Source organism: Perissodus microlepis, chromosome 22 (assembly GCF_051167445.1).
Source record: "Perissodus microlepis isolate ML-2025 ecotype Zambia chromosome 22, ASM5116744v1, whole genome shotgun sequence".
NCBI lineage: Eukaryota > Metazoa > Chordata > Actinopteri > Cichliformes > Cichlidae > Perissodus > Perissodus microlepis.
Genome location: NC_140481.1, coordinates 16,626,646 through 16,649,830, shown reverse-complemented (window position 1 = coordinate 16,649,830; position 23,185 = coordinate 16,626,646). Strand labels below are relative to the sequence as shown.

General features: G+C 40.5%; 2 protein-coding genes across 7 annotated transcripts in view; one reads left to right on the top strand and one right to left on the bottom strand.

Moving 5' to 3' along the window:
* The first annotated feature begins 7,370 nt into the window (after positions 1-7,370).
* Positions 7,371-10,335, top strand: cfap300 (cilia and flagella associated protein 300). Of its 3 annotated transcripts, none has more exons than XM_084919240.1 (7): positions 7,371-7,641; positions 7,751-7,832; positions 7,961-8,030; positions 8,137-8,294; positions 8,391-8,563; positions 8,649-8,715; positions 9,503-10,335. In XM_084919240.1, exons 1-7 carry the CDS (start codon positions 7,499-7,501, stop codon positions 9,632-9,634), a joined length of 825 nt encoding a protein of 274 aa, XP_084775366.1. In that variant the 5' UTR covers positions 7,371-7,498; the 3' UTR covers positions 9,635-10,335. The 3 variants fall into 3 exon arrangements, with proteins under 3 accessions (XP_084775366.1, XP_084775367.1, XP_084775368.1); XM_084919241.1 differs by having other exon boundaries at positions 7,533-7,646; XM_084919242.1 differs by having other exon boundaries at positions 7,538-7,653.
* A 269-nt stretch (positions 10,336-10,604) lies between these two features.
* kcnq4 (potassium voltage-gated channel, KQT-like subfamily, member 4) overlaps positions 10,605-23,185 on the bottom strand; it is a 52,206-nt gene continuing 39,625 nt past the window's right edge. For 3 of the 4 annotated variants that reach the window (XM_084919238.1, XM_084919235.1, XM_084919236.1), the window contains 5 exons: positions 22,400-22,629; positions 22,224-22,320; positions 14,900-15,031; positions 13,857-13,995; positions 13,401-13,706 (listed from right to left, as the gene is read on the bottom strand). In XM_084919238.1, the coding sequence (XP_084775364.1) occupies positions 13,503-13,706; positions 13,857-13,995; positions 14,900-15,031; positions 22,224-22,320; positions 22,400-22,629 (802 nt within the window). In that variant the 3' untranslated portion in view covers positions 13,401-13,502. Of the gene's footprint in view, positions 13,289-13,400; positions 13,707-13,856; positions 13,996-14,899; positions 15,032-22,223; positions 22,321-22,399; positions 22,630-23,185 lie in introns of those variants that run through there. The other variant, XM_084919239.1, reaches the window with a different exon arrangement.

The following is a 23,185-nucleotide window of genomic DNA, read 5'->3' as shown; positions in this document are numbered from 1 at the left end:
AGCTTGTCATTAGTTGTCAGTGTCACAGAAGCAAGATTGTCTCCGTCAGAGGCTACAACAAGCTGGCAAAGACTCAAGGTTACATTCCTGAAACATTCAGCTTCATGTTCTGTGTTAGGCGACTGCACATGGGGCATAAACACGGAGATGCGGGTGCAAACAGGCCAAACAGTGGAGAACTGGGATAAGGAGGGAGTCTCATAAATGTCAAGAGAGAGGAGGAACAAGTTCAGTCATCAGCTTGAAACTCAAATGATGTAAACGGAAAATGACATCAGCTTGGTATTCAAATGTTTGCCATCAAGGATTATAATATTGACCTGAAGTACAGTAAAAAAAAAAAAAAAAGACAGAGTAAGATTTTCATTGTGAGGTACAAGATTAGAAATGAATATATCAGAGGAACACCTCTGGTTGTGCAGTTTCATGTTTCATGGGATGGTGGATATATTTGGACAAAGGGTGTTGAAGGAGGAGAAGAGGAAGACCACAAAGGAGGTTCATGGAACGTAGGAAAGGAGGACATGCAGAGAGTTGGTGTGACAGAAGAGGATGCTAGGGATCGGGTGAGATAAAAGCTGGAAGAAGAAGAAGTTGATGTATGTGTCACTAAGGGTGTCGCATACTGGAGAGTTCCTGAAATTAAGAGGAATTTCATCAGTGAAAGTGGCCAATGGATGGCTGTCAAACAGAAGAAAGGTGATGTGAGGTGGATGGCAGAGAGAAACAGAGTAAACTCCTGAGCCAGAGTAACGAGTGAAAACCAGACACTTCTAGAAGGACTGTGCTGAAACCAGCAGAGGTGTATTAGCAGATTATTACCTTTGTGATACTGAGGTGTTACTAAATTATACTTTCAGAACCTCAGAATGGGAATCAACTGATAATTATCTCTGCAGGTTCACAGAGCTGCAAGGTTCACTTATGCTGCATCTAATGATTCTGACTTCTCACCTTTGCACAGCTGAAACCTCATTGTCTGCTAAACCACCACATTAATCCTGTAAAGAGACCATAGCCACTGCTCCCCAGGGACCATCGCTATCTGATGACTCCACCTGTTATCCATCAGTAGGTTTTGAGTTGCTGACAGCACTGAGTTAAAGCGAGTGTGGTGAGGAGCCTCAGAACAGACAATCCACAGATATGATCAGACACACGCTAAAGGGCAGGCACACTGGTGAAGGTCTTATCTTAGCAAGATTTTTATGTCTGTAGCCCCCCACCCCTCCTCTACCCCTCTTGTCTCTTCTCTGATTTAGTCCTCCACCTCGGCATGCCCCTACATGGCTCCTTTAGGAATCCCAGAATCTCTTAAATGCACTCAGTGAAGAAGGAAAGTAAAAGAAGAGAGTGTTCTCACAGGAAGATGGTCGGAAGTAGTTCAGGTTTCTGGGTTTGTCCGATGAGGCAAGAGCAATAAAAATAAAAGCTGTGCTCGCATGTGTCTTTCCATAGATGCTCAGAGCTGTGTAAAAACCAGGTGGTAAATAGATTCATAGTGGTGAGAAAACAAGTCATGATGTGATTACATTATGTTAATGTGTTTCTTTCTAAGTCAGGCATTTCCCTTTTTTTTTTTTTTTTTTCCTTCATCTTTCTAAAACTTTAACTGAAATGATTTAAAAGGATTTTAGGAAAACAAACTTTTACCACTAAAGAATGAGCCAGACACAAATGTTAAATCTATGACGGCTGAACAAACAGTGATAAATCACGGCGTTCGGGTACAGTTGCTGTATTTAATGTTGACATGAACGATGCTGCTCCACAGCATCACAATATGCCATGCACACACACAGCAGCTGGGTGCTGAGTGACTGAGAATAACTAAGATCCCTTTGGGACTCCCGACTTGTGCTGACTGACCCTGAACAGAATCAAAAGAGCTCAGTTACGCCATGACATCATCAGGAAAAGCTTCAGATAGTGATTCATTATTATCAAAATACTCCAGCAGCATTTTTCCATTGTTCTCCAAGTCTGGGCACAGCCCTTTCTTTCGATTACTTTGTTTCAACAGTGCTGTTTCGTCAATACGAGCATTCTGTAACTAAAGCAAATGTTCATGCCTTTCTTTGTGAGCTGGAGTTTTTTTTCCCTTTTGCAGTATGTTTTGGGAATAGGAAACATGGCCATCACTGAGTCCATATCAGGCCAGCTCAGTTCAGCAGCACACGACGTGGAGACCGAGCACGCTGCTGCCACAGAGGCTTCACACAACGCTGGCTTTCAAAATGTTGTTAGCATTTCAAGCACTTGATCTTGAACTTTTTGTATCTGTCTTCGTTTGCTTCGTGTCACTGTCGTTCAAAACATCTCCCGCTCCACAACACTTTCATATTCCCAGGCACAGTGAGCATGGAGCATGGTCAATAACTATGTGTTACAGTAGCCTCTTGCTCAGTTGTGAAGGCACAGATAAGAAAGAGTCCCTCTTTTCAGGGATTCTTCTATCCGGTTGTTAAGTGATGACGTGACGAATCCTACTTCCGGGCCTAAAGTAGTCTGCGTTTAATATGGCTTTTGTGTTGTTAACATGTTTAATGTTTTGTATTTTCTTCTATTTAATCTCAAAAAGCTCCTAAAACAGTCACAGTGATCACTGTTGACCTCCCTCGGCTTTTATTACCGCTAATCATTTATTTAAGCTCAGTTTTTAAAACCTTAGGATGTAACTACAGCCCAGCCCATGCAGCAGTATATGAATGACTAACCTCGTATTGTGGATGGATTATCTCAGTTGTTCTCCTGGCTGAAGTTTGGTCCTTTTACAGCATCCTGCCATGCGATTACATTTGTTCCTGACCACCGAGAACACTCACGTTAACTTTTATCCAGTGGGAAAAAAGTTAGCTTGTTTATATTATGCTAACATAGCTGTGTCGCTAGCGGTCACGTAGCACATCATTATATACCAGCTAGCCAAACTTCAGTAACCCTACAAACGTCACTGCTGTTTAGTTTTCTGTCTTCATTTATGTTGGAAGTGATAACAGAGCTGTACGTTTTAATTTGTTTCCAAAACCCCGCAGTCAGGACATGCTATATTGTATTTAGATAGAAGCTAGCGAGCTAACTTCCTGCTAACTTCTAACTCCGTTAAATGTCATAAATTCCGTTTTCATGGATGCCTGGATGTTAAACTCAATTGTTACACCTGGTAGAGCAGAACGCTGATCATTTTATTAAAGTTGAAAGACTTTAGACAGTTTTTCAACTCTCAGTAATGCCATAGTGATCGTTTGATATATGGACCTGCAGCGGAGTTTAGGCCCAGACATGACTAGTGATGTCAGACTTAACGACCGGATTGCTGTTATGCTTTTGATGTGAAAACAGAATAAATTGGACCTGTTGTGATTTCTTTTCTTTCTTTACTTTACTGCCTTGTGTACGCAACATCATGCAAAAGTTTTAGCCACTCCTATGCTTATGTAAGACTTTATTACTGTTAAAAAACCATGCATATGCTTTTACTGCATTGGCAGTGTGTTTTGACAGGCTCTCCCCTGGTGAAAATGCAGTGCCCAGACCATGATAGAGCCTCCACCATGTTTCACACATGGCTGTAAACTTATTATTGTTAGATTTATGAAAAAAAAAATTACATTTGGATTGATCACTCCATAAATCCAGCTCTTGTATAATTTGACATACCAAACTGAAAGGATGCATCTCTCAGGTCTTGTGTCCGATCTTTGCTGGATTTTTATTTTTTTCAGGTCATGACTTTCAGATACTGTTTATCCGCTGTTAATAGTTTTCTTCTTTTCTCTTCTACTTGTCCAGTTTCCTCTTTTGTTTTTATTTTTTCAGGTTAAGACCATTAAGTTTTGGGATAATGGCTCCTTGAGAATAACTTCACTGATGGATAAATAAAATGTTATGCTTGTCGAACTTTGTTTTCTGGAGCATTTTTTGTACATTCAACTAAAGTAAAGAGAACAAATTATGTGTTGTTTTTTCCCAACAGGCTGTGAGTAACAAAGTGCCTAAAGATCCACTTTAAAAGTGTATCTTTGGGCACTTTGCTAATTTGTGTGTTATGTGTAGATTCAACACTGATTCATCTCTTGAGTGAATGATTCATAGGTCAGTGTTAAAGGGCTTGATTTTGAGTCAAAGACAGGGCTTATCCAAAGGACACAGGACTGCCTGTGAGCACATGAACCCCACATAACTAGTTTTTAAACCTGACTGCAAGAGACAGCTAATCAGAAGACAGAAGAATGGGTGATCTGATCTAAAGGGAAACACTGTGCTGAGAAAATCACAATAAACTGCACAGGGATTTAGTGTTACTGATGAGATTTTCTCCAGTATAAACTACTTCCCCCTTAAGCACCAAAAATCAAAAGAAAATGTATAAAATAAATAGATAATTGTATTTTTCTTATGATTTATTCACTAACGGTAGGTATCAACATGCAACATGAATGCTACAATTTAATACTATTATATAATGCTCAATATATTGAAAGCAGATCGTCTTCATTATATCCTGACATGGGTGTAAGTGAAGAAAAAGAAAAGGCAAAAAGCAGGAAATACGTATTCGTTTATTCATTCACTGTGCTGTGGTGTCACTATGTATGTACATATTATTATGATTATTGATTTTTAATAAAGCTTCAGTTTATTTAATGAGCTCACTTTTCATTGTTTAGCCACTGTATGGCCACAAAAGCAGTGAAAATAGTATATGAAACATCATTTCTTACACAATTACATAAACATTTTAGAATATCTGTCATGGGTAAAGAGAAAGCTCGAGGTATAGTAGACGCAAATGATGATTTTAGTGGGTAAAATCATCAATCATCATTGAATATTAACAACAGTGTTAAAAATTGACTTATCAGCCTTGTCCTTACTGAGCAGAACTACAGTGAGGGATCTCCTCGTATCCTTCATATCTGCCCCTGAATCTGCATGGAAAGACTGAACTCGCCTCCCAACATTTCTCAGTTCTCACATCGTCTCACCTGCCTGGGCCTCCTGTTTGCCAGGCTGCAGTGTTTTGATCCCGATAGATCTAATGAGCAGAAATCAGGCATAATTACTACAAAGCAATCAGCTGAAAATGAGAATAATTCTTTTATTTTAGTAACCTGAATCAGTTATGTTATGTTATTCCCTGGCTGTACAGTGTCAAAACAGCAATTTGGCATAATTTTCTGTCTCCTCCAATCCATTCATTGGGATGTAATTTGGCCCCATCTTGGTCCCATCCTGCATCCTGTGCTCTGAGCTTGTCACTGTCTAGACACACCGAATTATCCCCCGGCTGTGTGTTTTCATTATGACAACATGATATTTAACTATGGCTCAGTTTAATGCTCCATTTATCATCATTATTTTTAAGGATGGTCTAAAGCTAAACCTGTATGGCTAAAAAGGTTTCATAGAGTGGTCAGGCTCACAGGACTAGTTTTTAACCACTGTGTCACCAAATGAAACTAATTAAAAAATACCATAATTTTTAAAAACATTAACCCATAGGATATGTTGAAGTGTTTTCTTTAAAATGGTCTGATCTTATTCATTTTCTTCCTCAGATTTATCAGCCGGCTCCCTGTATGCTTCGTGAGACCGTGGCAAATAAAAAATAAAGACACAACATTATCTTATCCTGTCTCCAGGAAGGGTGTCCCCATATCCTCTCTTAGAGGGATACGGTGTCCTGCACTGGAATGTGGACCAAAAGGATCGCACATCCTGGAATGTTGGGAATGTTAGTAATGAAATAAGTATTGGTGCCAGGAAGAAGTTTGTAGGCTTCTTAGTAAGACCTTCCTAGGATTGTTTTTCTTTTTTTTCCTAGAAGATTCTTTGAATGTGACGTCCAAAAATGAAATGTAGGGTAAATGTTAAATGGCGCCTCGCCTTTGTGGTGCCCCAGGTGTTCCTGCCAGATTGTGAAATTTACAGGGAACATTTTGAAAGGTTGTTTTTTGGAATTAACCGAGTATGCAGAAAGGAAAAAAGAGAAGTTGAGAAAGAAAAATGACAGAATGAGGAATTAGTTAACAAAACCAGGAAAGAGGAATTTACATTTTGTGTTGACAAATGTCATGGAAATAAAGTCGACTTTATTAAAGCAGATCTGCTTTCTCTTTGGACGGCATCACAGCGTCCTCATCAGCAAATCCCATTAAACAGCCGACAGCAGGAGTTCATCCTCATACTGATAGATTCATATCAGTGTCACTGGTGTTTATTATCATTTGAAACCCGTTACAAAAGTACCAGACTTTAAATTTAAATTCTTTTGTCAACAGCTGTTTCCACATTCAGTAATAAACTGTTAGATCTGGACTGTGATCTCACTGCACTGTAACAGGAGTTTATTACCCTGAAAAACTAACAGTTCCATGTTTGCCATTTCTATAGGACATAGAGAAGGAGGAAACAAATCCAGAAGCATAAATAAGACAGTCGTGGAGACGGTAACACAGGAGCACTGACGTGGGAACACGATTGACGCAGCACAGCAGGCGCCCTGTCGCCATCTTGTGGTTGACAGGAGAGGATGGCCTGCCAAAATATGACAAAAAAATATGCTTTACGACATTGTTTTTACACAATTATGTGGGTTTTTAAAATAAATTATTTTAAATTTTTTATTCTTGAAAAGTCTAATTTTAAATGTACAAATTTAACAGTACAAATAACTATTTTCATTATTCACGTGAACTAATGTTACATATTTGATGCGGAGCATGATCATCTTTTCCATTACCCCAAAGTCATTATCACATTTTTACTGTTCTATCGAATATGTATGTGTACATAAAAAGAAGATGTTTACAGTGTGAACTACAACAGCTAGTAATTGTCATAACTATTATGTAGTATCTGCAACAGGAAAAAATAAAAACAGGGGTTCCCCTCACAGCTGCTTGTCTTTTTTACTAACTGCGTGAATTTTACACTCCACGCTAAAAATTAAAAAATAAAATAAATAAGAAATAAAATAAATATGAATCAATAATTTTGAGTAAATGCAATTGGATATATACAAAAACAGATTTATTAGATTAAATTGAATGTATACTTATCAGTTAAATTTCTTTTAACCAGATTCTATAAAATTTAATATCGTAATTTTACATTGTTTTGTGTTTCAAAATTAGACATAAAATGGGCAGATTTTTATTTTTTTTATTTTTTTTAGATCATTTTATTGTATTTTACTGGGCCTTTTTTGAGTGTGTTTCATAAATGAGCATAAAATATACATTTTCTTTTTTGTTAATGTAATTTGCACAGTATTTGGCTTTATTCCGTAAAAAAGAAGCTTCCAGTCCAATTTGGGACGTCACCGGAGTCCGTTGCCAAAGCAACAAGTAAACGAAACAAACCTTAGATTGGGGGGGAGATACGTCACCTTTTCCTTTCATCCAACCGGAACAAACCTACTACACGGGAAGTTTATTGGCTGGTCGTGAGGACACCTGTCGCTGATTGGCCTGTGAACCGCCTGCACTCGTTTATGGAAGTCCCCGTGTTTCCCTTAAGAGTAAACATGGACGAAGAAAAATACGCGTTTGAGCAGACTTTTTCTTTTAACGCTCTTCGCACTAAGACGTTTTCTTTCCTACAAGACAAAGACACCTTGGCACGGTTGATGAAATGGTGACGTAAGAAGTTAAGCCTAAAAAACACAAAAAAAATCATCTTCCTTTGTTTATCTGCGGTGTTGCTACCTGTTGGATGCTCTCTGATGGTTGTGTGTTACATTCAGGTCCATGCTGGGGAGGATTTCCGCTCAGTCGTTCAGTTTTGACCACAGTTTCTCCCCTTATAGCAGTGAAAAGTTTGCTCTGGTACGTCTCTAGGATTAAAATATAAAAATGTAATGCTGCTTTGTCAAACACGATGTGACTGATTAAAACGATGAAAAGGTGTCTTGGTGTGTTTGGTCACTTTTGAACCCCCCTCCATGTGTGCTCAGTGTTTCTTCAGAGACCCTGAGGTGCTGTCCAGCCTGAGAAAGATGGAGGCTGGAGTCTGGGTGCCTCTTGGTATGTCATGTACCTTTCATCACTGATATCAGGAAATTGCTCTCATCTGCTCCTGTTTTTGCAGTCAGGTCTCTTCAGATTTTTTTTTCGTGTGTGTGTGTTGCAGACAAGCCAATGGTGTCTGTCAGTGTGGAGCCCACGCCTTGCACTAAGGTCTCCATGGAGCTGTTTGATCCAATTTATTCTTGCGGCATCTTGAGGCCCACTGGGCATGTAGTTAGATGCTTTCATGATGTCTACCCTGACTATGATGAACTCCGACAGGTGAGTCTCTCATCTTTTTTTTTTCTTTTTTTCTTTATTTTATTTTGTTGTTTTTATTAACTTTGAGCCGGTTCATGACCTCTTCGGTTGTTACAGATGTTGCAGGACGAGGAGTCTGAGCACTACTATGTGGTTGGGAGGGAGGAGCGGGGAGAGTTTCTGTTTAGCCTCTTCAAGCACCTGTGTCTTGGGGGTGAGCTCTGTCAGTATGAAGACACCATTGATCCTTACATCAGCACCACAAAGCAAATATACAAAGATCTGATCAGGTGAGAAGCATCTGGCTCCATGTTTATTTATATGCATAAATGAGTCATGATCTAATGGTGAGATTTTGATGCATTTGTTTCGCAGTGTGCAGAAGGACCCAGAGACGAAAAAGATCGGCGTTGTCTCCAAAGTGCTCAAAGTTTGTGCCTTTGTAAGTCCCTGGTTCAGTGTCTGCCTGTTCCCCTGTGAAATATAGAGAAAATGTTGTGCTGCTCATAAAGTTAGTCTAAATAAGAAGCTAGAGTCATTTTAGAAAAGCGAGTATTAGGGGGAGGATTAACATACGATGTAAACATGCGTGTACTGACAGTACATAGACTTATATTCACTTATAGCTATATTTTATATTAAAGTTCACAGATAATTTTATTTGATGTCAAGTAGACCTTTTTAGGCATATCTGAAACATTCCTCTGAGATTTTTGTCTGTATTGTCTGATGATATTTAAGTACGGTGAACATTAACAGATAGACATGCTCGGTAACAATACTCAGGTAGGCTGTGGCATTTATAAACAATGCTCAGTTGATACTGGGGGGCCACAAAGTAACCAAAGAAAATATTCCCCTCACCATTACCCCACCAACAGCATGTTGATACAAGGCTGGACGGATCCACGCTCTCATGTTGTTAATACCAGATTCTGACCTCACCATTTGAATGTAGCAGCAGAAATCAAGAGCAGTCTGGCCACGCTATGTTACCTTTCTTCTCCATTCTGATGCTCAGTTTGAACTTCAGTACATTCAGTTCATTTCTATATGCCTAATTGCATTTTCTGCCGTGTGATTGGCTTATTACACTTATCCACTAACGAGCGGATGAACAGGCATGCCTAATAAAGTGGGCAGTGAGTGTATTCTTGAGACAGATCGAGACAAATCAGAGACATGTGTTGTTTCCACATGTGTTAACCACATAATTTTATCGTCTGTAGGACGAGTCTGGCCGATGTTTCCCTGGGGTGCGAGAGGAGGAGCAGACATTTGCCTATTTGATTGTCGACCCTTATAAACGTCACGTGACTTTGTTCTGTCACTTCTACGGTGTGGGCAACTTCACAGTGTGACAGCAAAGAACTGGAAATAGAAAACCTGCTGATTTCCTGCTGCTCACTATGTATGCATAATAGACTGTATATAAAAGATGGGCATCTCCTATGGGTCTGAAAAGTAAAGCAAATGTTAAAGTGCCTTGACCCTGCATTCTTGGTGGGAGGGGGCAATTGTATAGAAGCCAGTGAGCAAGCAAATACTACTGTTGCAGTCATTTATGACCTCAGGAAACTCTTCCATGGTGACTTTATAGTCTCAATTTCTATTAGCTTCATTGAATACAGCATGATTTCCATTTTGTAAATTAAGGTCCTTTAAAAAAAAAAAAAAGACTATATATTTTTAGGTAAAGTCTCCAACAGCAAGATGGTGACAGTCAAAATGCTCAAAACAGGAGTCCACAAATCAGTGGATGACATCGTTGGAGGCTACATCCATCTTTTATATACAGGCTATCAGACATTTTCAGTTTTCTTCCCATGAGGAAAGCAGCTTAAGACCAGTTCCCTGTTTTGAGTGTAAACTGTGCAAGAAAATGTTTTAATCCTGTCATATACAATTTACTAAAAGTGTGTCTTTGCAGCTGAATGTTTGGAGATAAACATCTAAATAAGGATGTCAATATTTTAAATACATTCTGGTTTTTTTGGTCAAATATTCACCTTTAAACCATCTTGTTTCAGAAAGTCTTGAATAAATTGACTTATTTCTTGTATTTATTATTATTTTTTAGCTCCATTTCATTTCTACCTAAGGTATGATATGTTGCGGTTGTCATGCGCCACCTACTGGAAGGCTGAATTAATTTGAAGTTTGAGTGTGGATGATGTGCATCGGAGCCTTCAGGGAGTTGAGTAGCAGCTCTTTTTCCACGTTCGTTGGCAGACCTTGAGTATCATTTTTATCTTGAAACAGAATTTTAAGCATTTTTATAGTTCCTTTTGAAAATGTACATTATTGCCAGATAAAAGACACCCAACAGCAAACAGTCCAAAGAGCTTTAATAAATTAATAATTAGTCAAGTGATCCAATTTCATCTCCAGCAGATACACTTTTTTGTTGTTGTTGTTGTTGTTGTTGTTGCATCTCCTAAAAGGATCAAATGGAGGTGCTCATTAGATTAGAAAATAAATCAGTGCCATGTTTCATTCAACCAGTAGCCACATCAATTAGAGTTGGAAGACTTTGTTCAGTTTTCTTATTGCTTGATCAGTTTGTTTCACTTTAACGACAGTTCAGACAAATAGAGACGCTACAGAGCGATGCTGGAATGTCGGATGGCAGCAAGACAGTGAAAGATGGGCGTCATGAAGAAGACATGAAAAAAGAACGTGCAGATTGAGTCATGCATAGCATTCAGTCAGACGGTTAAAGTTTCTCATACTCGGGTTTCTAGACTAGCGCCCCCTAGTGGCCTCAGAGGTAGTTGTGTGGAAGCCATTCTGAGCTACGTGACATGCTTATGAGAGAAGACATGACTGCAGAGACTCCTGCAACGACACAAATGTCCATGCCTCCAGCCTCCACATCTAATACAGAAAGGGTGTCGATGCAATAAGGACCTGGTAGGTACAACGATATCCCGAACATTCAGCAAAATTCTCAAATAGACCAAAGTTTACAGCAGTCAGAACAAATCTTTAGAACAATCTTGACGTTTTGCGGTAACATAGCATGTGACCATCCTCGCGTGATTTCAGTTAAACACGTCTCTTCGAAGCGGGCTTACGATAGAACGAGGGAGTAGAAGGCACAGGTAATTTCCTTTCCTGTCTTAACTCTAGATTTTACATCCTTTAAGTTGGTCTTCTAATACTGGGGCTACCACGAAACAAACAACATGCAGTACAGAGATCTCGCATACATTTTCATAATGCTCGACATTCCAGGTGACAATAAAGTGACGGCGGCACTGTTCAGTTTAATAATGCCTCTAATAAATAGGCACCTCTTCTATAATCTAGGCCACATAATAAAGCTACCGAGCGCCTCTCCGTGAATTAAATGAGAGCAAAACTGCAAGCTCATAGTGCCATTTTATTCCTCATGGCAGCAAGAGCAACAGACCATAAACAGATCTAAAAGGACCGTGCGAGGAAGTACATTCACTGTGTAAAAGTCTAAAGTGGAGCACCTGAGTCAACTGGCGTGACCGGACCAAATGAATGAATGATTTACAGGGACAGAAGACGTGTTTTTACTGGCCAAATACAGCAAGATGGATGTTTTCTCAGTCAATTATCCGAAGACATTTTTTTTAAAATGTATATATATATATATATAATACATATGAGCTCTGCAATTCGTGCCTGTGAACCATGATTTAACTTGAAAATAAAATGCTACATTAATTGAACAATCATATCTAGCTTAATTAAATATATTAACTTAAATCCTGCATTCACAACCGAAATCGTTAAAAAACATCCTCTTTTCTAGGTTACATGAAATCGAGTGCATGAACACAATTACAGTAAAGAAATCAAAACAAAAGATTCATCAAGTGCCAGAGTATTTAAGTAAAAAGGACTTTCATTGTTAATATATGTATATATGTGTGTGTATGTGTGTGCATTTGTGCACTCTCCAGTTTTTTCCATCAGCAGAGAGCATTTAGAGCGCAAAAGGGCAACGAGAAAGAAACCAGAAAAGACAAAAAGAGTACGCCGGCTGCAAGCTGAGGCTGTAAGGTTGTAACCGTTTCCCAGCACACAAGCGTTCATCCGGGTAAGGAAATTCATGCATTTGACCTGGATGCCTTTCAGGATATTCGATGTTTAACAAAACTGCGCCAAACTGGGTCAAAACGTCCCAGTGAGAGTAAGAGCGGGCGCTGCAGACTGCCTGAAGCAGCTGACCTGAGGGTAAGGGTGAGTGACAAGAAGCTCTGGAGAAAGTGACGCGTTCCTGTCCATGAAATTCTCATTTTTTTCCATCTGGTCTGAGGAGCATGTGTGCCGGGAACGTGGGCTGCAAGACAGCAAGTTTTAAAGGGCGGGTTTAAATTTAAATACAGGTTACTGAGATAAGTGGCATTTGAAAGCCTGTTAAAGAACATTTTGGCTCTATTAAATTCTAAACAAGTACGAGCATTCCTTATTTCAGTCAAACAGGGATGTGTGTGGGTTGTTTTCTTTCTTTCTTTGTTGTTTTTTTTGCATGTGGGCTTGTTGGAGACCAAACTTCTAAGGAGTCATGTACTGTATGCACACCAGTCCAACACATTCTCCTAACTCTGTTTCATGTGTGTAGTTTGGGCAATTAAAGCAGGATTTACACGTTTACCCCCTTCCTTTTGTTCAGATGATACCACTGGAGTCTGGTGGCTGTCAGCTGAGCCTGAGAGATTCTCCCCCTTTCCACAGGAGCACCTTGTCTCAGCTCCTTTGGTGCTACTCAAGAGCTGTGATGCTATCCTAAATTATCAAAGTAATCACAGACAAATCAGTGTCTGATGAAAACTGATGGTGTGGACAAAAGATTTCTCTAAAACTTTAAAAAACTTCAGTGAACCGCACCGATTATCTACAGCTTTAAATTAGGCATCGATGTATATATAGCATGAAGTGAGCGGCTGAGAGTGGTTCAGTAGTCAAGTATTAGTCGTTCACGTGTCCTTTCTTCATCTCCATCCTCATGTACAGTAGTGGGTTCAGAGGTGTGTGCGGTGAGCAGCTTTGGCTGTGGCTCTCTGTCAGGTGGAGCCATCTGGTGGCCTCGGGCTGGAAACATTCACTCGAGGGGGAAAGTAAAGGGGGGATGCAGAGTGAAGACTGAAATGAAAGGAAGTGATGAGAAGTCATTTAGGCTGAGTGAGGACACGGACTTAGGAAGACATACTGTAAAGGGTTTGTGCCTTTGTTCGAACAGTCAGCTCATTGTCATTCCAAATTGCCGCTCTCAGACTGAGAGATGTTGAGTGTGTTAGCAGAGGGGAAGAGGTCTCTTTGGTCCGTGGGGCTGTGGTAGTCAGAAGTCAGGTCGGGGTCGAGGAGGGAGGACAAGGTAAAGTTGGACGAGCCTTTCTTCAGGCACTGGGAGTAAAAGTTGAGCAGGAGGTCCAGCTTGTTTTCTATGGACTGAACCTGAACAAACACACACAGACATGAATGGCACTCGGTTTCAAAAGCCAAGCTACATGTCATCACTTCCTAACAGCACACGAGAGCTACAGAACAGAAAGAAAACACACTTTAACAGCTCCATTGTTCATATATCAAACTCTACTCCATTACCTGTTTCTCCACCTTGACTACACGGCCCATCATGCTTAGCTCATCCAGTGGGTCCAGTTCTGGCTGTGTCTTCTCTCCCTTTTCAGGACGTGTCTTCTTATCTGGCTGAACAGCTCCTCGTCCAATTATCTGGTCCACCCTTTTGCACAAAAATAAACCATAAAAAAGAGTAAATACCCGAAAACTACAAGACTTTTTTTTGGCTCAGCATGATTGTTGGGAGGGCAATGGAAGAAGTGAGTAGTTTCACAACTGAGTTCAGGTACTTTAATTTAACAAGCTCAGTTCAGCTGCACAAACAAGCAGTCGTTGCTGCTCATCAATCTGGGAATGGTTACAAGGCCATCCAAACAATCTGAAGTCCATGTGAGGAAGATTATTCAGAAGTAGAAAACATTCAAGACAAGAAATCTCCCCAGGAAAGGACATCCCAGCATATGCAAAAAAAAAAAGAGCTATGACTCAGACTCTACAGGCGTCACTTAGCATGTTAAATGTTAAAGTTCATGACAGTACATGTTTGGCGAAAACCAAATAGTCTATCAGGCAACAGATTCTGTGAAATGCTGCCTCTGACATTCACAGATAGGACATCTTTGTGATCTGATACCAAACCATTTTGGTCAGGATCAGAGTCATATTTTGGGTTTTTGTGTTCAGAGTATCTTTGGCTTCATGCAGTTAAACCATCTTTGCAGAGAGTAAAGGAGTAAAGCAACTTTTTCTTTTTATTAGCTTTTTTTGGCCTAAGTTCATCTGCATTCACAGTCAGACTGAAAGCACTCAAAACAAAATGTTTTCCACAATCCGAACCTGACTGACTAAACACTGATTAATACCCTAAAAGGATAAAACATGACACAAAAAGCCAGTGAGTTTCTAGACTGTCCTCATAGAGCCACAAGTCACTTCTTCTACTGATTTTTCTTTCTTTTTTTGTTAAATAAACAAGAGATGACATGTTGTTTGTTGAGCTTTAAAGAGTGCTTCAGAGCAGATTCACAAAAATATCTTCCTATGAAACACACAATTAAAAGAGCTACCTGGTCTGCAGGCTCTTGATGCGGCCCAGCATGTCCAAGTGTCCAGCAGAATACTGCTCTATGACATCCTTCACATCGTACGGGCGTAGTGTCTCCTTAAACTTCCTCTTGGCCACAAGGAACTTCAAGATCCTACACACAGACAACACACACAAAACTTACTGTTAATGCTTCTCCGTCCACCTTTAGATGGCTTCAAAGCGCACGCTCACACAAGCGGGGGTTGAGTGAACTTTTGGAAGAATGCAGGGGTGGGAGGCTATCACATGAGGCAGCCCACCTTGACAATAACAAAATTAATTAAAGTCAGCGTGACCTTATCGTTCACAAACAGCTGCATAATGGTAGCAGTCACAAACCTGCTAAACCATGTGGATATATTGTGACGATGAGAGCATCTCCCAGAGACATTTCCTTATCAGTATTTGCCATTTCAGCTTTTCTTCGGACAGAAACTGGTAACACACGCACACATGCCTCTAGCCCCCCCTCCCCCTTCCTCTTTTGTCAGTGTGACAGCCACACTGGAGCCACTGGTGGACCACAGCTGCTCCGGCTCCCAGTGGATGCATCATCACCATCCACATCCCGGCGTGGGGGGAGTCACACACGAGGATTGTCGAGCCAGCACTATTGTACGCAGCAAACACATCGATGACAACATCCGCCGCCAGAGCTGTTCTGGTCGGACGTTTCGCTGGAAGGAGCAGAGCGAGTGCAAGAGATAACGGGAAGAGAGCAGAGGAAAGTTTGAGGATGGGTGCGAGTGCGCGCCAGGCTTTCTGTGTTGGATGGGTCATTCAATTTCCTTCACTTAGTCAGCTTAGACATGCTGGACACAGATACACATCCAAGCTTTCTCCACACCCTGTGATAGATTGTCCTTCACGTCATGTCAAGAGAGTTTTGGGAGAATGAGGGAAGGAAAGGCAAGGAAGCAGAAGGACGGAAGATGGGATTTTTTTTTAATGAGACAATCCTATCTCTCTAACCCCAGACGACTGAGTCCGCTGTAATAAGCCGGAAATCAGAAATGCTCAGCTGTTTTGGGAAATAAAAAACACACACGCATAGGTAACTGTGTGCACAAACACAATAATGTAATAGCACAAATGCATACATGAATATAGCAGCTGCTCGCTGATGTACACACCAACACAAGTGCACATGTGGGCGATGCACAAGCAGTGAAATCTCAACTTGCGAGAGGGGTCATTTTCTGTAATAACCACTGTAACCTTTGTTGAGGTCTGCAGCTCTTGCATTTCCAGTGACCGCGTGTTGTATAGTGACCGTCCTGCAAAGAAAGGGAGAAGGTGCAAGCGAAGGAGAAGAGGAGCGCGAGGAGGAGGAGTGGAGGTCTGCAGCTGGTGCCGAAGCATCCGTCAGCACACTCCTCCTCCTCCTCCTCTCGCAGCACTCTATTTCTTGATGACTTCTGCGTTTGGGGGTATTTTTGCAGGCGATCTTTTCTTATTTTGCAGGTAGGTGCAGATTTTTTGCCAGGGTGGGTCTCAGGTGTGGGTAAAAGAAAAGGTTGAGACAGGACGGGAGGGGGTGGCGGGCTTAGATTTGGATCCTCCAAGGATTTCTTCAAAATGCTGACTCTCCTTCCTGGCCACTGATATGGTTTTCATAATACACAGTCAGGTAAGAGTAGGGCTCCCCTCTCCCTCCAGTTAACTTCCTTTCAGTCGCAGTTCTACACTACAGCTGGCACTGCTCACTGAAAGATACCATCACCACGCCCGACTTCTCGGAAGCTGAGACGTAAAAACACAGTAATGACTGAACAAATAGAAGTGTCAATTGTGCCCTAAAATGCTTGCTTAGCCAATGCAAATATTTTTGCAAGTCACCAAAGGTGGATCTCTGATAGTGTCAAATTGCAAGGATTTATCTGGGAATTAAAAACGACTGTTGTGCTGACACAAATTCTACGTGGGCCAAGTAGGGTGAGCCCCTGCAGGTCTGATCCTTCACTAGATTACTGAATAAACCCTATAAGCTACAGTATGTGGCTAAGTATGCTTATGGACAATTTGATGTGTAAATCTGATAACTTTAAAAAGTATTCCACTGAAAGAACACAAAATCTGATGATTCAAGATTAAACACTATAAATAGTGGCCGTGTCCAAGCTATTTTTGTCACTTCGTCTGAGCCCATCATTTCTTTATATTTACTTCCCAGGAGTCAGACTTCAAAGTGGGCTTGAGCAATAGTTCTCCAGGCTTCCTGAAGTTCTTTGTGAGGAGTTATTTGTTTGACACTGGCTGCTTTCAGTTCAATCCTTGTAGGAATATCAGAGGAATATTTGTTTTGTTTGTTTGTTAAGCCACTTAATGCAGACCTATGAATCATTCCAACTACAAAGAAAGTTACAAATTACAAGAAAGCTTTCCTAAGAGAGTTCAGGCTGCGTTAAAGAATAAAGGCCATAACAAAAATTCCCTTTGATGCTCATTAGATTTGTACAAACTCAGTTTTTGCCTCATATACTGTATTTTCATGTGTTTTTGCACATTTCAATAACTGTCTGCACCTGTATCCCATTTTTTTAGCATAAATATGAACACATCAGCAGTGGCTCAAGACATTTGCATAGTACTTTAAATGGTACTTTAGATTATTGGATTTGTTTTGAGGAGACTTACAATAAAGGAAATACAGAAAAACACCAGACCTAATTTCCCCACACCCTCCTCCTTTCTCCCACTACCAATCCCTTCGCACATACGCAAACAGAATGGGCATTTACGCATTTATTCAGTCAGCCGGGCACTGATTAATAACATGCACCGAAAGTGAAAGATCAGCACTAAGACCTGCTGCAAAATGTGGTGTTTTCACTTGCATCAATCAAATACCTTTCTGAGAAGCTGCATGCATGTGTGTGTTAACACAGTGATGCACCTGCTGTTTACACACCTGCACTATATATAGGAAGCTCCTCACTTCTATTGTCTGCAGCACTGAGCAGCTGAGGTCAGAGCTATCTGCTGAGTCAAGTGAAAACCAGAGGAGAGATCATATAATGGCCTATCAGTGGCATTACACTATCAAACCATTATACATCATCCCTGCAATGGTAAACATCCATCTGCTGTGCACCCAATGAAGAGAAAGCATCACTCTATGTGTTAACAAGCACTGTGTTCAGACAGCTCATTAGTAAGTGGACAAGAGTAAAGTCTGATCGGTTTAAACAGCATCAAACTTAGAAAACCTGAGAGATGTCCTGTTGACCTTGTTGGGTAAGAAGACAAATGTGCTGCATTTCATAACTGCCTGTCTTTATAACGGATGCAGCTTTTTCCATTTCTGATATGATACTGATACCAATCTGATACCAGTGATAAATTAACAAGCTGTATCCACAGATACAGACACCTAAAAAACACCATGCGACAAATCCAAGACTGGTGTTTTTATTAGTGAAATAATACATGCGGGCAGGCCTCAGATAAATACAATAAAGAATCAAAGCTGTAATATAATCTTCCATTTTTCCAGTTTATTTCACTAGTTTAATTTAAGCATATTATCATATTAAGAGTCAATATTTACACTCACACCAGCTGACAACATATTTTGCCAACATGCATGGAGGAAAGCAACAAGTGTGGTATGAAGAACAACTTCATCAACGCATTTTGGTCTGTGGCCTTTGTCCAGGTAATCAAAACCATGTTATGTGACCATAAGTGTAATAAATATTCCAACACAATCAAGCTTTTCGGGTTCAGATCAGACTGACAGCATAAGCTGTTCCCTTGTTAAGTGTCTGTGTCTCTACTGTTCGATCATAATACTCTTTCAACCTTAGAAAATATTCAATTGATTGTTGTTTCTCCAAGCTATGAAGTCACCGTGGTAACTTGCACACACCTTACCTGCTCCAGAGCAGGTCATGTTTGAGGTAGGAGATCAGAGATAAGAGATAGACAAAAATACCACCTACTCAGATCTCTGCAAAATATTGGTGGATTCTTTCTCTAGCTTGCCTCTGATGCAGCTAAAAGGTTAGAGGTAAAGATGATGGCTTATTAACACATAGGAGGTGTACTGTACATGAGATAGCAGCTACTCTGTACCTAATGGAAATGCTCCGAAAGGTCGTAATTATTTATGCCATAAAACTTTTTGTATTTAAAGTGTAGTCACCCTCAGTGTTCAGAGTTAACTCGTTGTAGTAAAGCGTTCCCTCTGCAGTATGGAATGATTTTCTTCACAGGAAAATATCTACAGTGTTCTATGTGAGATATAAGAAGAGGGAAAAAACATTTCTAAAAAAGGGTGCTGATGTATAATACACGATATAAACCAAAAGAAGAGGTTTTGAGAACTGTCCCATACTGCACTTGAACTGACAACCTTCAATCTAAAGAGAGAGGTGAGCACAGAGTTTAGCAGCTTTACTGTCCTATAAGATGTCATGTAGTAAAATAATCCTGAAGCATAAAGGCTTGAACTTGTAGTACAAAATTTACTTACTTAGTTTTGCACACACTAAGTTTTCTGACTGACACAATCTGCATTTTTTCCTTCTTGGCTTTAAATGGACTTTATTTATTCAGTGCTTTTACACTGCAGGCTTTTTCACTTAGCGTACACATTCGTACCTTAGTTTTAAATAGATTACTATATGCTGTACATCTCCTCAGACACACTGAGTGGCTACACCAAGAGTGTTGCTTTTAGCCCATGTTACCTCTATAACCTCTTTGGCTTTTTCAGCTCACGGCTTAAAGCCTCAGCTGACAATAGAAATGTTTACAATTAGTCACATGTTGTCAAAACCACTTGTGTTGTAGCTGGTCTCTGGTACCTTGAGTTGATTTACCAACTGCCTTTGTGTGATTGCATCAGGGAAAGGGATATTATTAACTTACAGGCCAGAAATCTGTCTAAAACAAGTTACTGCTGAATGACAGCTGAATTTCACAATCCCTGATGTCGTGATATATATATTTTTATTTTATGCATATGACCGCTATTTTTTAAAGTACATATGGAACCACACAGACGCTGTCACGCTATCACTGAGGGTACAGTGCTGACATCAGGGACCAGAGTCATTTTAATGTGCTCTCATCGTCACCCCCCCACCCCAACCTGCACCCCGGGAGACCAACTAGACCGTAACACCAGATGTTTGCTAGCAATTGTAGTTTTTCTGCTACAATCCGGGAAAAGCTCTTACTATTATGTGAGAATGAATGTGACTGTGTACATGAGGTGGGAGGACACTGGACCTATGTCCACATGTCTCTCCACTTTTCAGCGTGATAGGAATTAACATCACTCTCAGCTCAGGTATAAACAACTTCTTATTTTTGGTGTCATTGTTGAAATGACACAGCATCATCTGGATGCTTGTGTACTCTCTAATACGTTTTTCCAGTCACTCCACCTCACACATGAATGAGTCGGGCCTGCTGAGACACAAGGTCACATGGAGGGAACTAACCCTGCCTGCAGGAGGGCCCAGTTACCTCTCCTAAGAGGACATTTTTACTCAGTCAGCTGAATCTGCGCACGCCAGCTCTTAAATGGAGGAGAGGCATGTTCACCTATTAATGAAGGCTGTGTACAATAGGAACCACCACTGGTGGGCGAGTGATCTTATTCAGTCCATAACAGGACGGACAACAGCTCTGGCTTGTAGCTGAAAATTATGATTTAATAGAGAAACTACACTCATGTAGAAAAGAAAGTACAACCTTGGTCAGTTCAAAGGTTTTACATATCAAAATATTAAAAAAGTCGCTTTCTGCTTGGAGTGCTACAACCATGCATGAACAGCAACATGTTACATCGTGTCACTATTTACTCAACAAAGGCTAAGCCAAATACAGAAGCAGTATTTGTAAAACTAAACAAATCCATGATTCAGTAGCTTGTAGAGTTACCTTTGCCAACAATAAGTTGAAATAATTGTTTTATCACTCTCTCACATCACTGTGGAGGATTTCTGACCTGTTCTTCTTTACAGCGTTGCTTCAGTTCATTAATGTTTGGATCCTTCATTTAAGCAAAACTCTGTTAAGGTTCCTCCACAGCTTTTCAATCAGGTTGAGGTCTGAGCTTTGACTCGACCAATGCGACATCTTGATTCTTTTCTTTTTCAGCCCTTCTGTTGTATATTTGTGTTTGGGGATCATTGTCTTGTTGGATGACCCAATTTGGGCCCAGCTTCAGCTGTTGGACAAATGTCTTCACATTTGACTCTAGAATGCTTTGGTGTACAGAGGAGTTCATGGTCAACTCAATGCAAGGTGTTCATGTCCTATGGCTGCAAAACAAGCCCCAGTCATCACCCCTCCACCACCATGCTTGACAGTTTGTATGAGGTGTTGGTGCTGATATGCTGCAGGTGGTTTTTGTGCATTATAGCCAAACATCTCCTCCTAAGTCTCATCTGTCCAAAGGAGATTTTCCAGAAGACTTCTTTTGTGTTCAGATACAGCTTTTCAAAAATAACCCATGCTGCCATGTTCTTTACAGAGAGAGGAGGATTTTGTCCCAACAAGTTATATTAGTTTTCCACTTGTGAATATTCACAAGGTTAATCTGCAAATATGCAAACTGCCCAAACCTCTGTTTTCACAGAGGTCTGCACAGTTGCTGATGGTCAGTTAAGTCCATTCATGCTGGTACTGGAAGCAGTAAGTGTGTTTCTGCATTCAGGCTAGGTTTTTTGCTAAATAAGTAACGAGACAGTGTAAAGATTTTTTTATTATATCCTGACTCCTAGACAGAGCTGAAAGATAGTTTCTTTGTCAAATGACTGTAGTTGACTTTATATTATTTTCTTTTATTAAATAGAGAATATTTTGATGTCTAACATCAACCTGCTAAAAGTGTCATCACTAAAACTTGGCTGTAGTGCAATGGAGACAAAGGAATCAACCATAAAGCTCAATAAAAGACTATATTAAGTATGGTTTCAGTATTGAAATTATTACTTCAGTATCATTTGAGATGTTTCTAATTAAGTCACAAATTACAAAAGATCAAAAATACAACAATGGATCAGCAAATACAAGTTTTATACTTCAGCGTGGTCACTAAGAGAGGAGATGATTGAAGCATAAAGGAAATACTTGTAATAGAAGATATGTTATCCAATAAAACTCCACAGTTAAAGCTTCTGCAACAAAATACAGATAAACTAGTGTTTGATGTTTGAAGTTTTTGATGTCAAGTACAGAAATACAATTTTAAAAATTAAGGAAGGACCTCCAAATGTTTATTTCACACTCACACAAAAAGAAAAAAAACCTCAATTTCAGGAAGTACAGCTGATGGCAGGACTCACCTGACAGCTCGTATAAGCGTCTTCACTGCTGGGATCACCTCCTCCATTGTTACGTCACAGTATGGTTTGTCTTCCACGCTGTCCTCCCCGAGTCCCTCTATTAGTGCAGAGCAGCGGTGAGTTACTCAGACACATTTAAATGCAAAGAGAATAGAAAGTGTGTGAGGGCTGCTCACCATCAACAGGAGGACGCGGTTTGAGGCGCAGGGAGGTGCGGAAGCGTGTGCGGTCATTGAAGCTCCAGCTCTTTTGGACCTTTCCTGGGCTCGTTGCCTCGGGGACGTTCTCCTGGCTGGGAGAGCGGCGGACACCGGAGCTAGGGGGCAACGGCGAAGCCTTGTTCCGAATGGTTTGGGATGAACGGGAATTGTTCATCCTGATCCGATCCCGAAAGCCTATTTTACCGCTGACAGCGAAGTAGAAAGAGTTAAACATGTGCAGGCACTGGTATTCATTTTGGATAAATGCAGTTTTGTCTCTGATCGCAATGTCCATGCCTTTGACTTTACAGGTCACTACACCGTGTTATCCTGCGAGCTTAGGGAAGCGGGAGAAGGGCAGCCTGAGCTTGTTGGAAAGGAGTCTGTTAGTAATTGTGGAAGAACACCAAAAATGTGGCCTGTCTTTCTAAACAGTCATCACATATACAAACAGACGAAGCAAGGAGACGGACAGACATTTATATTTTGTCCCAACGAAAGACAGACTAGCTGACTTATCACGGAGGCAGTGTCCAAATGCAGCACTCTGAATTGCTAGAAACTCATTCTGCCCTGAGGATTTGTTCATTTAATGTGCCTATCACAGCACCTGAATCAGCAAAATCAAAACCCGAAACCTGATGCAAGACTTGCACTAGTGCTGGGACGGCGGAAAAATTCTCCACCTACCATCAGAAAAGCTCTCTTAATCCGTTCAACAGAGTGTATAAGCATCAAAATATTGGCTTCAAAGTGCAGCCA